This window comes from Sinocyclocheilus grahami, unplaced genomic scaffold (assembly GCF_001515645.1).
Source record: "Sinocyclocheilus grahami isolate Dianchi unplaced genomic scaffold, SAMN03320097.WGS_v1.1 scaffold1633.1, whole genome shotgun sequence".
NCBI lineage: Eukaryota > Metazoa > Chordata > Actinopteri > Cypriniformes > Cyprinidae > Sinocyclocheilus > Sinocyclocheilus grahami.
Window position 1 is genome coordinate 67,507 of NW_015506812.1, and position 15,365 is coordinate 82,871.

Genomic DNA, 15,365 nt, shown 5'->3' on the forward strand with positions numbered 1-15,365 from the left:
AAAAATCACCTTAAAAAAGGGGGCTCACACTTAAACCCACATCTAAATCGTTGTAAATGGTTACTTGCATTGGCTTCGATTGCTGAACAAGATTCCTGATGCGGTAGACAATGGTTCTTGAGTTCTCTTAGAAGTGAGCTGGAAGTTTTCTTTGTCTTCTTCTGAAGATAGGAAAGTCCACAGCGGATCGAAGTTACTTGAAGATAAAAACTGCCAGAAAATCAAACTCCAGAGGAGAGTCTTGAGAAGCCTTAGTGTTGTCTCAAAAGAAGAGGTTTTCTGAGCAAAGATCATTTCGAGCTAATGACTTTTGAGGGTTTCTATTCACACCCAACTTTGGGTGGAATAGCCGATACCAGGTGTGAATTTTTGAGTGGGAGAAGTTTCCTTTGTCTCCCTTTATGGCCCATTTGCATGTTTTATGGCCGGGTGTCATTTACTTGTCTTTGGAAACTGTTTGAAGTCAGACCATTGGCAATTTAGCATCCATATAAATGTGTGATCTGTGGCCAGGACTGTAATTTATATGCAAATGTCAAAGGCTAAAAGGAGTCTCTTAAGCCATAAACCCCAAAGACCATCCATGATTTTAAGCAGATGCTACAACGTTAATAATTCCTGTTATAATTTCTTTTTTTCACGGAACACAGATATGGAGATAAGAAACAAAGCAAAGCAGATCATTGAAAGAGTTATGGCCCAAATTCAGACCACACCAAATGCATTAAAACCTGACATTGTGTAAGTGTTTAAAATTATTTAGCATTTCATTTTGAAAACAGTGTCAATGACATCCACTCATTTCTTTTTACACAGAGACGCCGTTTCAAAGCTAAATAAAATTGATAAAGACAGCAAAATGAAGGCAACCATAGGGGTTTTTGGAAGAACAGGAGTAGGAAAAAGCTCTCTAATAAATGCAGTCCTAGGAGAAAAATATTTACTGCCTTCCAGTTATATGTCTGCATGCACATCTGTGATTACACAGGTGGAAGCAAATCTGAGCGACTCCAACTACACAGCAGAGATTGAATTCTTTTCTAAAGAGGTTTGCTCAAAAAATATATATTTTTATATAGATTTTCATTTTAATAAGATTAAATAATAGTTAGTAACAGAAGATTAAACAAAACATACTTGAAGGATGTACCGTTCTGCTCATAAGTTTAAATACCCCTTACAGAATCTACATGTTATGTGCTATATGGTATGCTGTGTTATTTTGCAGGAATGGGAAATTGAGATTGTTTCATCAGAAAAAAACGAGGATAGGGACAACCTTATAACAGAAATTATTAAAGAAAAGATAATTGCACTGTATGGAGCTGATGCAGGGAAGAAAACTTTGAAAGAGCTCAAGAAAGTGGACAAATATATTGAAATTAACAATGTTTTGTCTACTGGGAAGATGACAATCTCGAACCAGAATGTAAGTTACATGGTGTTTTTGTTATAGGTAAATTAGATAAGAATGATCTAGTTGTAAATTGCAGATGTATTCTGAATGTTGCTGAAAGTCAGATTTTTAAAGTCAGATTTAAAAAAATAATTTTTCCCCCCAAAAGCTGTCTGATATTACCTGTGCAGTTGCTCAATACATAAAAGACGATGAGTCAAATCCTGGTGGCTGGTACTGGCCGCTTGTGAAGAGTGTAACAATCAAGACTCCTAACTGTCGTGAACTCCTGGAGCACATTGTCTTGGTTGATATTCCTGGTACTGGAGACTGCAACAAGATCAGAGATGACCTCTGGAGATCTGTAAACACTTCTCTTTTAAGTACTCGTAAATGTGTGTGAAACGTAAAATATATTACAAAACCACAGGTATATCATCTGATATTTTACTCTGCTTTTGTATTTGCTCTCACTTAGAAACTAAAGCACTGTTCATCTGTGTGGATTGTAAGTGACATCAACCGAGCAGTCTCAGACAAAGACCCCTGGGAAATATTGGAGCACTGCATTCAAGACTTGGGAGGAGGAGGAGAATGCAAACACATCAACTTCATCTGCACCAAGACCGATCAGATTAATTCAAGGGGATATCTTGCGTTAGAATAAGACTTTTTTGTCATTAAATTACATCTTTTGCAACATTAACGTAAACATGTTTAAAAAGAAATAATTGAATTAATGGACAATTATAATTGGATAATGACTCGTTTTGCTCTGTCATTTTCATTTTGTTTTTCTTTAGAAATGAACAGCTTGATGAACAAATGACTGGACCAAAGGTTTGCTCTATTTTTCTGCATTATTCAGTTGAATACTGTACTATTCAACATTATTATAAATGTCTGAAAGTTTGACTTCCTTTTGACTGTTGTCTTATGATGTAACATTTGGCTGCACTTGAAATTAATTGATTTTAATTGAACATTCTATTTTTACTAAAACTTGATCACTTTTTTTTTATTCACCAAATAAAAGGCTGAAAAGTGCATTATATGTTTTATGTTTTGTATCATTAGTAATGTGATGACTCCCATGAAAGTGATGTTCTTTTGAATGGTTTTATCCTGAATCAAATATCACCAGATACTTCATCTAGCTTTAACAATATCTCTTGTGTTGATTGTTTTTCAGGATCTGAAAACAAAACGCATACTTCATAGAAACAGCCGTGCAAAGGAAGCAGTGAAAAGAAAATTAAAAAATGCTGGAAGCAGGGTATTATTATAGAAGATTTTTATTATATACAATTGAATTTTTGATACCTAAGAAAATCAACGGGACTAGTGCAGTCAAAAACAAAAACAGAATTAAACCCCAGAATATGTTAATACTAAACCTCACCTTGTTTTCCAGTAAAAGCATCTTCAAAATACATGTACTTGAGAAGCAGAATGATATTAAGTCTTGCTTCCAGAGAAAACAACATTCATGATTTGCCTAAAGGGGAAAGTAAACGTATACAGATTATTTTTACTGGAAAACAAGATCAAATAACTACAAAAATTATCTGGTGTTTTGTGTGTCACTCAAATTTTGATGGAACACAATATGTTTTTGAATCTGTGTTTGGAGTCATGAAAGTTGAAGGTTTGTACAAGTTTGATTAGTTTTAGTTTCTAGATATGTGTTTATTATAACTTTGAGAAAATAATTAATTAATTAGACTGACTGATTAATATTGTTATTTAGGATTCAAAAGAGAGATTCATCACTGATGTTTTTACTGTAAGTTCTGAAGCATTCCTGGATCCAGAAAATCCAGTTCTGGAAGCTACAGAAACCGGTATTGTCTTGAGGAAAAATATAATTTTGTCATTACTTGGAAGTTGGTTTAATAATGAACTAATTGAATAAATTTTAAAATGGTCTGCAGAGATTCCAAAACTGAGGGATGTTCTGAAGAATCTTAATAAGAACATCAACAGAAAACTGACCAGAGATTATGTCAATGAAGCAAAAGGGGTTTTGTCTTTGATCCAAGGTGTCCAACTGGATGCAGATGAAAATATGGTATGAGTGAGAATTGCTGATGTTTTAAATGCAAACGTTTTTTCTTTCTGTAATTCACTGCTATTATAATTTTGTGTTTAAATAAGACAAAAGCCAAAGTCCACAGCGATCTGGAGATAAACCTACATAGGGCACTGAAAGAGTTGAAATGTCAGTTTGACTCGTGCTATAAGACTCTGGAAGACTGTCTCTCAGCTGGAGTAGAAGAATCAGTGAGATCATGTGTTAAGACCACACAAGACATGATCAAATCTGTAAGTGTGTTTCAGTTGTTGTGAAAGTTGCATATTCAATATTTTACTGGGCTTCCTAACAGCAGTTTATGTGTTTTTGCTTTCAGGCTCGACCAAAAGATAACAGAGGTTTTCATATTCAACATTATTATAAATGTCTGAAAGTTTGACTTCCTTTTGACTGTTGTCTTATGATGTAACATTTGGCTGCACTTGAAATTAATTGATTTTAATTGAACATTCTATTTTTACTAAAACTTGATCACTTTTTTTTTATTCACCAAATAAAAGGCTGAAAAGTGCATTATATGTTTTATGTTTTGTATCATTAGTAATGTGATGACTCCCATGAAAGTGATGTTCTTTTGAATGGTTTTATCCTGAATCAAATATCACCAGATACTTCATCTAGCTTTAACAATATCTCTTGTGTTGATTGTTTTTCAGGATCTGAAAACAAAACGCATACTTCATAGAAACAGCCGTGCAAAGGAAGCAGTGAAAAGAAAATTAAAAAATGCTGGAAGCAGGGTATTATTATAGAAGATTTTTATTATATACAATTGAATTTTTGATACCTAAGAAAATCAACGGAACTAGTGCAGTCAAAAACAAAAACAGACTTAAACCCCAGAATATGTTAATACTAAACCTCATCTTGTTTTCCAGTAAAAGCATCTTCAAAATACATGTACTTGAGAATCAAAATTATATTAAGTCTTGCTTCCAGAGAAAACAACATTCTTGATTTGCCTAAAGGGGAAAGTAAACGTATACAGATTATTTTTACTGGAAAACAAGATCAAATAACTACAAAAATTATCTGGTGTTTTGTGTGTCACTCAAATTTTGATGGAACACAATATGTTTTTGAATCTGTGTTTGGAGTCATGAAAGTTGAAGGTTTGTACAAGTTTGATTAGTTTTAGTTTCTAGATATGTGTTTATAACTTTGAGAAAATAATTAATTAATTAGACTGACTGATTAATATTGTTATTTAGGATTCAAAAGAGAGATTCGTCACTGATGTTTTTACTGTAAGTTCTGAAGCATTCCTGGATCCAGAAAATCCAGTTCTGGAAGCTACAGAAACTGGTATTGTCTTGAGGAAAAATATAATTTTGTCATTACTTGGAAGTTGGTTTAATAATGAACTAATTGAATATATTTGAAAATGGTCTGCAGAGATTCCAAAACTGAGGGATGTTCTGAAGAATCTTAATAAGAACATCGACAGAAAACTGACCAGAGATTATGTCAATGAAGCAAAAGGGGTTTTGTCTTTGATCCAAGGTGTCCAACTGGATGCAGATGAAAATATGGTATGAGTGAGAATTGCTGATGTTTTAAATGCAAACGTTTTTTCTTTCTGTAATTCACTGCTATTATATTTTTGTGTTTAAATAAGACAAAAGCCAAAGTCCACAGCGATCTGGAGATAAACCTACATAGGGCACTGAAAGAGTTGAAATGTCAGTTTGACTCGTGCTATAAGACTCTGGAAGACTGTCTCTCAGCTGGAGTAGAAGAATCAGTGAGATCATGTGTTAAGACCACACAAGACATGATCAAATCTGTAAGTGTGTTTCAGTTGTTGTGAAAGTTGCATATTCAATATTTTACTGGGCTTCCTAACAGCAGTTTATGTGTTTTTGCTTTCAGGCTCGACCAAAAGATAACAGAGGTTTTCATAAAATTTATCGAGCAATGTGTGAGAGAAAAGGATATTACTGGCCAAAAGCCTGGGACGCACCTTTAGAGTTAAACACGTGTTTGAGCAAACACATGTATGACAACCTCGATGAGGAGTTTGAATTAATATTTCCGTAAGTTTTACACTTTAATCCCATATGCAGGCTCCCCTATTTAGTTCAGAAATGTTATCAAAGCGATTTACCAATGCTGATATTTAGTTCAGTCATATAATAGAATTATTTACTAAGGACAAGCCCAAATGGCAAAATATAAAGTTTTTTATTTAGCTTTTAGCAACTAAAGTAACTTAGTATTAGTATGGGATAGCCTTTGTCTTTACATGTTTAAGTCTTGTGAGTAAACCTGCAGACAACTCTTTAGACAAAGAAGAGTCAGTGTTGTTCTACGCAATGTCGATGGCTTCAAAAAGTTAATGAGTAGCTGAAAAATATCTCCCAGTTAGTTTGAGTTTAATATGACACCAAATACTCTCTAGGGTTCAAATCTGAACTCTGACCAGGCCCAAATATGAGCCTGATGGACTTGTTTTCAAGCTACTTGGTTGTCTTTGCACTGCAGTGTGGGCAGGAGCATTGTCTTGTTGGAAAATATCTTCTGATCGTTCCTCTTCTTTCTGATCATTCTTTTCAGTTGTGCTTCTTTTAGAGCAGATATTTTTTACTAATTTTCCTTTGGATCTAAGTAAATCTACTTTGCGGATTCTCCTGCTCCATCAATACTGTAATTGTGAACTAGATTTAGACAAAATTCTGAATCTGTTTGAGATAATGGGCTGAATAAGACCTTAAAAAAAGACCTGGATGACTAGATTTAGACATTTAAATTGCTTTCAGACAAATTCTACTTTTGCCATATTTTCTTGGTTCCAGTGTTGATGATAATGTCAAGACAGGGAAATCACTGCAAGAACATCTTGATAAGTTCAGCATCATCCAGAGTAACTCAGATAAAAGATCATTATGGCAAGAACACATTGAGAACTTCATCAAAACACAGGTGAGTTCGGCTGTCTGTGTGTCTGTGCTTTCCTTGTGTTTTCAATGCGCAGTGATGCTAAGCATTCAAGTGACCAAAGCTGCATTTTTAAACAAAACATTTAAGACCAATCCTAGTTGTGTGATAAAATAGGACACAGCATGCAAGAATTGTTTCAAATAGCAGGAGAGATGCACTAAGAAAGGCTTCTGTAGTAAAAAAGATACTACATTACTATCAGAGAACAGTTTGGGTTGATTCTTAAAGGTGGGGTAAGCGATTTCTGGTAGCCTATGTTGACATTTGAAATCACCAAATCAAACATGCCCCTACCTATTTTGATAGCTCCGCCCCACACATACGTATGCAACCCAGGCAATGATTAGTTCTGTGAAACAACGCAAAACCAATGTTACACCGTGTCTACACCGGACGCGAGCTGCGCGGCGCGACAAAATACTATAGAACGTCTCAGGTTACGTATGTAACCATGGTTCCCTGAGTAGGGAACGAGACACTGCATCCTCTAGGGGTCGCTATGGAGGGGAACGCCTCGTTGTGACCCGTGTCTGAAACATACATTGAAAAAACACCAACAACATGTTGGCTGGCGACAGCATGACGTCACTACCGGTGCGACTATAGTATAAATAGGCGCCGGGAGAACACATCATGCACTTCTTCGTCTGAAGCTTGCGTCCGAAGCATGGCAGGAAACCTATAGGATGCTGTGTCTCATTCCCTACTCAGGGAAACTAGGTTATATATGTAACCTGAGACGTTCCCTTTCAAGGGAACTTCGACCTGCGTCCTCTAGGGGTCGTTATGGAGAATGATATATCCAGGCCACCATGCTGAGGGGAGTGCATGCCAGAAAACCATGGCGAGCACTAAGTACCAACTCTACCATAGCCATGGGAGTTGCCCCTGGGACGTTAAGACGGCTGTCAGTGACATTATCCCCTACGGCCAAAGGCCTAGGCTACATACCCCAAAAACTTACCTGTTAGGGCCAGAACTCCTGGGGCCGGGGTAGAGCTCAAGGCTTGGAATCAGGAATAGGTTCCTTTAAGGGAATATTACCAAGAGCCTAGAATCATACTAAGTCTTGGCCTGTCACACAGGGGCTGCCGCACGCTCTGCATATACTGAAGGAATTGTCTTTGCAAAGAATGCAAAGTACTAGTACAAGTACAAAGTACATCGAGAAGAAAGCCCCTCTCTTTCTTCCCGATATCTGCTAGGTTCACCAACAGATGTCTCTCCGTCACTACCATAGCCGCCATGCACCTGCCCATAGCAGAGGCGGCCTGCTTAGTAGCATGGAGAGCGAGATCCGTGGTGCGGCGCAACTCCGCTACCTCATCAGGAGAAAGGCCCTCGCCTTTATCCAGGTCTTTCAGCAGGTCAGCCTGATATGCCTGGAGCACCGCCATCGTGTGCAACGAAGCGACAGCCTGACCTGCTGCTGCGTATGCCCTGCCATTTAAGCGAGATGTATCCTGAAGAGGCTTAGATGGCAAGGAGGGAGTTTTAAGAGAGGACGTCTCACCCATAGAGAGATAGCTGGCCAGCTACTCTTCTACAGGGGGCATCTTCTCGTAGCTGTTTTCGCGCATCGCCTCGATGTTGGCATAACTCGTATGCTGGAATCAATGGATGCGTGAGGAAAACGGCCTCTACCATTCCTTCTCAATCTCTGTATGGAAATCAGGAACTTCCAAAAGCTCATCATATGCAGGGAGGCTCAGCCTCAGCTTCTTCGCTCTCCTCAGACATTTCCTGCTCTTCCTGGGCTGAACCCAGCAGAGCACTGGCCCCTGGATCAGAAGATGTTAATGAAATAACATCATCCTCCAGCGGCTCACTCTCGTCCACAGCCGACGAGTGTGAGAGGAAAAGCCCCTTTTTTAAACTCATTGGCCAGATCCACCTGCGATCCCCACGAGCTCATGCTCCTCCGTGCCTCAGCAGCGGCGGGTCCTGAACCGCGGGAAGCAGATGGCTGCCCCTCTTTCCTCGAAAAGAGAGACAAACGAGAGCGGAGCTTTTTCATTGAAATTGCCCCCATCGCGTGCATGCTCTTCACCCAAACAAACAACGCATAGATCGTGTGTGTTATCAGGTGTCAAATAACGATGACACGACCATAATGATATGAATAGAGATCGCTCTTACCACGGAAATGCATGCTTCAAACGGAACAGTCAGTGAAGATGAAGAAGAGGATGATGTGTTCTCCCGGTGCCTATTTATACTATAGTCGCACCGGTAGTGACGTCATGGCTGTCGCCGGCCAACGTGTTGTTCGGGTCTCGACGAGGCGTTTCTCCCCCATAGCGACCCCTAGAGGACGCAGTTCGAAATTCCCTTGAAAGGGAGCGTCTTGGTTACGTATGGTAACCCTCGTTCCCTGAAGGAGGGAATGGAGACGTCACGTCGGATTACCGACGAATTGGGATCTCGCTTAGAGAGACATTGGCATGCGATTATTGCATCCAGCTGCCGCTGATCACAGTGTGAGTATAAGTAGGCAGCAGATGCAGCGCATATTCAGGTTTTCGCTGAGGAGCCGAGCCGGTGACTCGGCCATTCAGCGGTGGTACAGGAGCTGTGGCGACGGGACGTGACATCTCCGTTCCCTCCTTCAGGGAATGAGGGTTACCATACGTAACCGAGACGTTCCCTTTCAGTCGGTCACTCTCGACGTCACGTCGAATTGGGATCCCTACCAAAAGGACACAGATTCCGCCCCTTCCAGTGTCCTGTGGGAGCCTCCTGCGCCCCTACTTTTTGGTGCAGGGCAGGGCTTACCACAAGAGGACCAGCTACTGTTGCTATGGCACTACCCACTCAGGAAAACGTACCCGTTCCACTTGGGACAGGAACGTTACAGAAGCTCCAACCTTCCCGAAGGAGGTTTCGGAAGTAAATACACATATGAACATTCCTTAGGTGCTCTACAGATATCTGCCAGCGAAGCGCCACAAGCCAGCGCCCAGGAGGATGCAACACTTCTAGTTGAGTGAGCTCGCAACCTGAACGGGCAGGGCACACCCTGTGCCTGATAAGCCAGGGTGATGGCATCCATTATCCAGTGGGCCATCCTCTGCTTAGAGACGGCATTCCCCTTCTGCCGGCCTCCGTGACAGACAAAGAGCTGGTCTGAGGTCCTGAAGCTTTGTGTCCGGTCTACGTAGCACCTTAAGGCTCGGATGGGACAGAGCAAAGCTAGTGCTGGGTCTGCCTCCTCCGGGGGCAGCGCTTGCAGGCTCACCACCTGATCTCTGAAGGGAGTAGTGGGAACCTTGGGCACAAAGCCGGGCTGGGGCCTCAGAGTTACCTGGGAGTCAGCCGGCCCGAACTCTAGGCATGAATCGTCGACCGAAAATGCGTGCAGGTCCCCTACCCTCTTGATGGAGGCCAGTGCAAGTAGGAGTAGAGTTTTCATTGACAGAAACTTCAGCTCGACTGTCTGCAAAGGCTCAAATGGGCCCTGCTGTAGTGCTGTGAGCACTACAGTCAGGTCTCAAGAGGGTATAGAGGGGGGCCGTGGAGGATTTAGCCTTCTCGCTCCCCTAAGGAATCTGATGGTCAGGTCATGCTTCCCCAGTGACTTCCCTTCTACGGGGTCGTGGTTAGCAGTGATTGCGGCGACATAGACTTTGAGGGTGGAGGGAGACAGCCTTCGCTCCAACCCTTGCTGCAAGAATGTCAGCACGACTCTGATCGGGCATCTTCGGGGGTCTTCTCAGAGAGAAGAAAACCACTCAACGAACAGGTTCCACTTCAAGGTGTAAGCATGTCTCATAGACGGTGCTCTCGCTGAAGTGATGGTGTCAACTACCTCTTGGGGCAGGTCACCTAGAACTTCAGCGTCCCGTCCAGGGACCAGACATGAAGTTTCCAGAGGTCTGGACGCGGGTGCCAAAGGGTGCCCTGTCCCTGAGTCAGTAGATCCTTCCTCAGAGGAATCGGCCAAGGAGGGGCTGTCACGAGGAGCATTAGTTCCAGGAACCAGGTCCGGGTGGGCCAATAGGGTGCCACTAACAGGACCTGCTCCTCACATCCTCCCTGACTTTGCACAGTGTCTGTGCAAGAAGGCTCACTGGGGGAAACGCATATTTGCGAAGGCCCCGTGGCCAGCTGTGTGCCAGTGTGTCCGTGCCGAGTGTTCCCTCGGTCAGGGAGTAGAACAACTGGCAGTAAGAGATTTCTGGAGAAGCAAACAGGCCTACCTGAGCGGCTCGGAAATGCCTCTAAATCAGCTGGACCATCTGGGGATGGAGTCGCCATTCTCCCGGAAGCGCAGCTCAAGACAGCTCGTCAGCTGCTCGGTTGAGCAGCCCAGGAATGTGAACAGCACGAAGCGACCTCAGATGATTCTGACTCCAAAGGAGGAGGTGGCGGGCGAGTTGCGACATGCAACGGGAGCGCAGACCACCTTGTCGGTTGATGTACGCCACAGTCGCAGTGTTGTCTGTGCGGACTAGTACATGCTCGCCTCATAAGCGCCCTTTGAGACGGATCAAGGCCAGTGCAGTTGGGGCCCCGTCCAAACCCCTGACACTGCAAGCCCCTTGTATGTGGCCCCTCAGCCGGTGGTTGAGGCATCCGTGTGAAGTACAGCATACGTGGAGACCTGTTCTAGGGGCACCCCTGCTCGGAGAAACAGAAGGTCTGACCACGGGGTGAAGGTTTGGCGGCAGGCCAGTGTAACTTGGACCTGGTAAGTGCCGTATTGCCACGCCCACCTCGGGACTCGGCCATGGAGCCAGTGCTGAAGCGGTCTCATATGAAGCAGCCCCAGCAGCGTGACTGCCGCCGTAGCTGCCATATGCTCCAGGAGCCTCTGAAATTGTTTCAGTGGGACCGCCATACTGCTCTTGAATGTATTCAAGCAGTTCAACACCGACTGAACACGTTCCTGAGTGAGGCGTGCTGTCTGTTCAACCGAGTCCAACTCCATACCGAGAAAAGAGATCCTCTGCGTTGGGGAGAGTTTACTCTTTTCCCAGTTGACCCGAAAGCCCAACAGGCTGAGGTGTGAGAGCACCAAGTCCCTGTGTTCGCACAGCTGATCCTGAGACTGAGCAAGTATGAGCCAGTCGTCGAGGTAGTTGAGGATGCGAATGCCCTGTTCTCTCAGGGGAATAAGGGCTGCTTTCGCAACTTTTGTGAAGACACGGGGTGACAGGGACAGCCCGAAAGGGCAGGACCTTGTACTGATATGCCTGTCCTTCGAACGCAAACCGCAGGAATGGCGCGGAAAGATCGACACATGGAAGTGGCGTGGAAAGATCGACACATGGAAGTACGCGTCCTTCAGGTTGATTGCCTTGGGGACGGATTCACCTGAAGATGCACTTCTGCGTGAGCATCTTGAACGGGAGCCTGTGAAGGGCCTGGTTCAAGACGCGCAGATCCAAGATGGGTCTCAACCCACCGCCTTTCTTGGGTACAATGAAGTAAGGCCTGTAAAACCCCATCCTCATATTGGCTTGAGGGACCGGCTCTATCGCATCCTTTGCCAGCAGGACTGCAATTTCTGCCCGCAAAACAGGGGCAGAGTGACAGAAGTAGGGCGCCCCCGGCTGCCGCCAGAGGGAACCCTAGATCTAGGCAGTGGCACGGGCACTCCGCCCCTTTGCAGGAAACGGAGTCTGGTCCGCAGCTCAGAGATGGTCATAATCCCGCAATGGGAGCATGACTCATCCACAAAAGCCGCCTCAACATGCTTAATGCCCAGACACGAGAGGCAGCGATCGTGACCATCACCCAGCGCCAGGTAACGACCGCACCCAGAAACGCACAGATGGAAAGACATCTTTAAAAAGACGCGTCTTTAAAAAGACATTCCAGGGTTTCTGCAGATATGAACAAGTTAAATTTAAGACTTTTTAAGACCTTTTTAATACCACCTTATATGAAATTTAAGACCTAAACCTGTAACGGAAATACACATTTTATTACAAACATATATGTAATATTTAATGTGTATAAATTAAAAAGAAAAAAAAATATCATTGCTGTAATAAATTATATTTCTTACTACGATATACAGTGAATTTTTCATATCAGCAGACAATGTTCCATACAAAATATCCCCGCAAAATAACTGCATCACTGAGATTTTTGGTGGAGTAAATTTAGCAAATAACAATAATTACAACTGCAATAAATAATGTTATGAGATTAATGTTTTTAATGCATTTATGAGTATACAAATAAGAAGTGTTGAGGGGGAAAATGCATACTTTTCAACATACTTCTCAACTAAACTACCAGTAAGTGACGGTAAGTCACTTGATGAGTGAGTCATTGAGTCATTCATTCAACTGATTAAGTGTTGTGAAATAGAACAAAACAGTGAACTGTGTCTAAAAATGTAAGTAACTTCATAGACTTCACTACTTGTTTGTTGAACGGGGTTTTTTTTTTTTTTTTGCGTCGTGAAAATATTGAGCAAAATAGCTCACTTGTCATGGTGTTATTTAACTATATCATGCTATGAATAAAATAAACATTTTGAGTTTTTACCTCAGTGTGTTTCTTCTGAGTTTGTGTGCGGTTACGCTCATTTGCTCTGAAGTCTCTCACAAAAGAGACAAACAGAGTGAACCTCAACAGCGCAAATTTGATACCAGAAATACACTATACATTATCAACTGCTGTTTACATTGAATATAGGCTAATAAAATTAGAAGAATCATTCTCGCGTTTCGATGCTTTTCTGGTTATTTTGTCACTTATGTTTTAATCATAAATTTTAATCTTAATAAATTAACATTATTATTTTTATTGAGAACATTAAAAAGTTAGTTCGACCTATACAGTCTCGACCTGTATTCTGCTACTGCGACTCTCTCTGACGCAGTAACTTACCGCGGGGAAGGAAAAAGATAAGATATTTGAAGATATTTCATAAGATGAAGATATTTTAGCGGTAATGTGACCAAAAATATTTAAGATCCATCGAATCCGAATTTAAGACATTTTAAGACTTTTTAAGGCCTTATATTAGGAAAACGTTATTTAAGACATTTTAAGACTTAAGGACCCGCGGACACCCTGCGGCATTAAGCCTATTTCTGAATGAAATAATAAAAAGCGAACGAGACGCGACTTGTTTGTTTTTTTTCCTCTAAAAAAAACATTTTTTTTTACTACGCGTAGCGTATATTTCACACTGTCCCTGGGCTTTTGCGTATATTCACGCATATATTTTTTTATATTTTGACAAATTACAAAAAAATATAAAATAAATAAATGACTTTTTAAACCGTTTAACTGATTGTATTAATCAGTCAAAATTCTTCATGGTCGGTTAACGGTTAACCAGTTAAAATGAACATCCCTAGTATCCTCCAATGCGAATTTCATGTAATATATTTTTCAATGATTTTGAAGTTAAAATACTGAAGCCATTATAATAATAATAATAATAATAATGAATTTTTTTTCAGCTTCTATGGCTATGGTTTAGTTTTAGCTTTAGTTCTGCAAAATTAAAACTAAATAAGATGTTTAAGATAAATTTTTCTTAAGAAACCTAAAAACTACATTTAGATTTACTTGATTAAAAACCTTTTCAAAAGTATCAACAGAACAAACAAAGTTTCTCACAGGAGTAGAAGTATTACAGTCTAGCAAAATATGTTTAATGGACAGTGGAATGACAAGATGGACACTTCGGGGAATTTTCTCCTGATAGTTAAAATACAAATGTAAAATTAAAAAAATGTGTAATTCTTGAGTGTCCTATTCAACATTGTGTGTAAATGACTTGATATAATAAGTATTATTATTATTGAATAATCCTAAGTAAACATTAATTATAAAAATAATTTAGTTCCTTCCCTAAAATCATTAAATATTCTTATCTCATTCTTACAAATACTTAATGTAGCCAAATATTAATAGAAACAACTAAATTAATTTGTTTAGGGATGCACCGAAATGAAAATTCTTGGCTGAAGCCGAACAAAATGAAACACTGGGCCGAAGGCCGAATACAGTTTTTCACATTTTCCCCCCCATGTAGGCCTATTTAGCCATTTTTTTTCACCATTGCATTAATTCAGTTGCCAAAATGTACTTATTACTGTTTTGTCCTGCTTTTCAAATAAAAAAATCAATTAAAAAACAATTTAAAAATATTAACTTAACACTGAACATTTTTTAACATTCTAGCAGACATTATACCAACAAAGCACAATTTAACTTAAAATTAATAAGTTAGTAAAATAATATTTTTTGGTCATTTTTGAGACTTGAATCAGGCATGTATTTTTTACTGTACAAATAAAGGCAGATTTACTGAGCAGAAGAGAATTCTTTTAAAACATTAGAATATATTACAGATCCCAATTTGAACACTATGTGTGAATGTTATAATAAATGTATTAATAGAGCTGTTGTAGGGTAATTATTATTATCATTATCTTACATTTTATTTTACAGACCGACAGTAAAATTACAATACTATCATTTATGAATGTCGATGGAGTTGTTGCTTTTGCTCGGCTTTTATTTTGGCAGAAACCCACAGGAAGATCTCAGTGCTTCTTTTTGTTGATAACAGCATGCAGATTTATAAATGATTCTCATTACGAATTTGGAAAGATGTTTGTCGCACGTATCACATTGTCCCATGCCTTTAAAAAAAATTCACAAAAATGTTACTGAGCAACTGACGAGTAAAAAGTTCAGCACAGATTTCCCTCACGATTTGGACTTTGAAACCTGGCGCCGTGAGCTCGTGCAGCGCCATCAGAATACATGCAATTCGTGCATGCATTAGAAAATATAACATTTTGCAGTTTATTTACTAATCGTTTGAGGTAATTTCGCGATTTCAATTATCAAACAGTAACCACCAGTATTAGCCACCTCATCTTCTCATCAGAGACATGTGTTGCAGCACTAAACAGTCTCTCGCTGTCGGTGCTTCGTGCTTGTAATGATTTCTGC

The 15,365-nt window shown here is 40.6% G+C and overlaps 1 protein-coding gene across 1 annotated transcript in view; it reads left to right on the forward strand.

Moving 5' to 3' along the window:
* The first annotated feature begins 652 nt into the window (after positions 1-652).
* Positions 653-15,365, forward strand: part of LOC107571676 (nuclear GTPase SLIP-GC-like) — a 24,911-nt gene continuing 10,198 nt past the window's right edge. Inside the window, exons 1-12 of the mRNA XM_016258008.1 lie at positions 653-741; positions 817-1,048; positions 1,229-1,429; positions 1,566-1,760; positions 1,875-2,053; positions 2,200-2,236; positions 2,589-2,672; positions 3,147-3,240; positions 3,331-3,467; positions 3,554-3,721; positions 5,364-5,527; positions 6,287-6,413. Of these exons, the coding sequence (XP_016113494.1) occupies positions 653-741; positions 817-1,048; positions 1,229-1,429; positions 1,566-1,760; positions 1,875-2,053; positions 2,200-2,236; positions 2,589-2,672; positions 3,147-3,240; positions 3,331-3,467; positions 3,554-3,721; positions 5,364-5,527; positions 6,287-6,413 (1,707 nt within the window). The remainder of the gene's footprint in view (positions 742-816; positions 1,049-1,228; positions 1,430-1,565; positions 1,761-1,874; positions 2,054-2,199; positions 2,237-2,588; positions 2,673-3,146; positions 3,241-3,330; positions 3,468-3,553; positions 3,722-5,363; positions 5,528-6,286; positions 6,414-15,365) is intronic.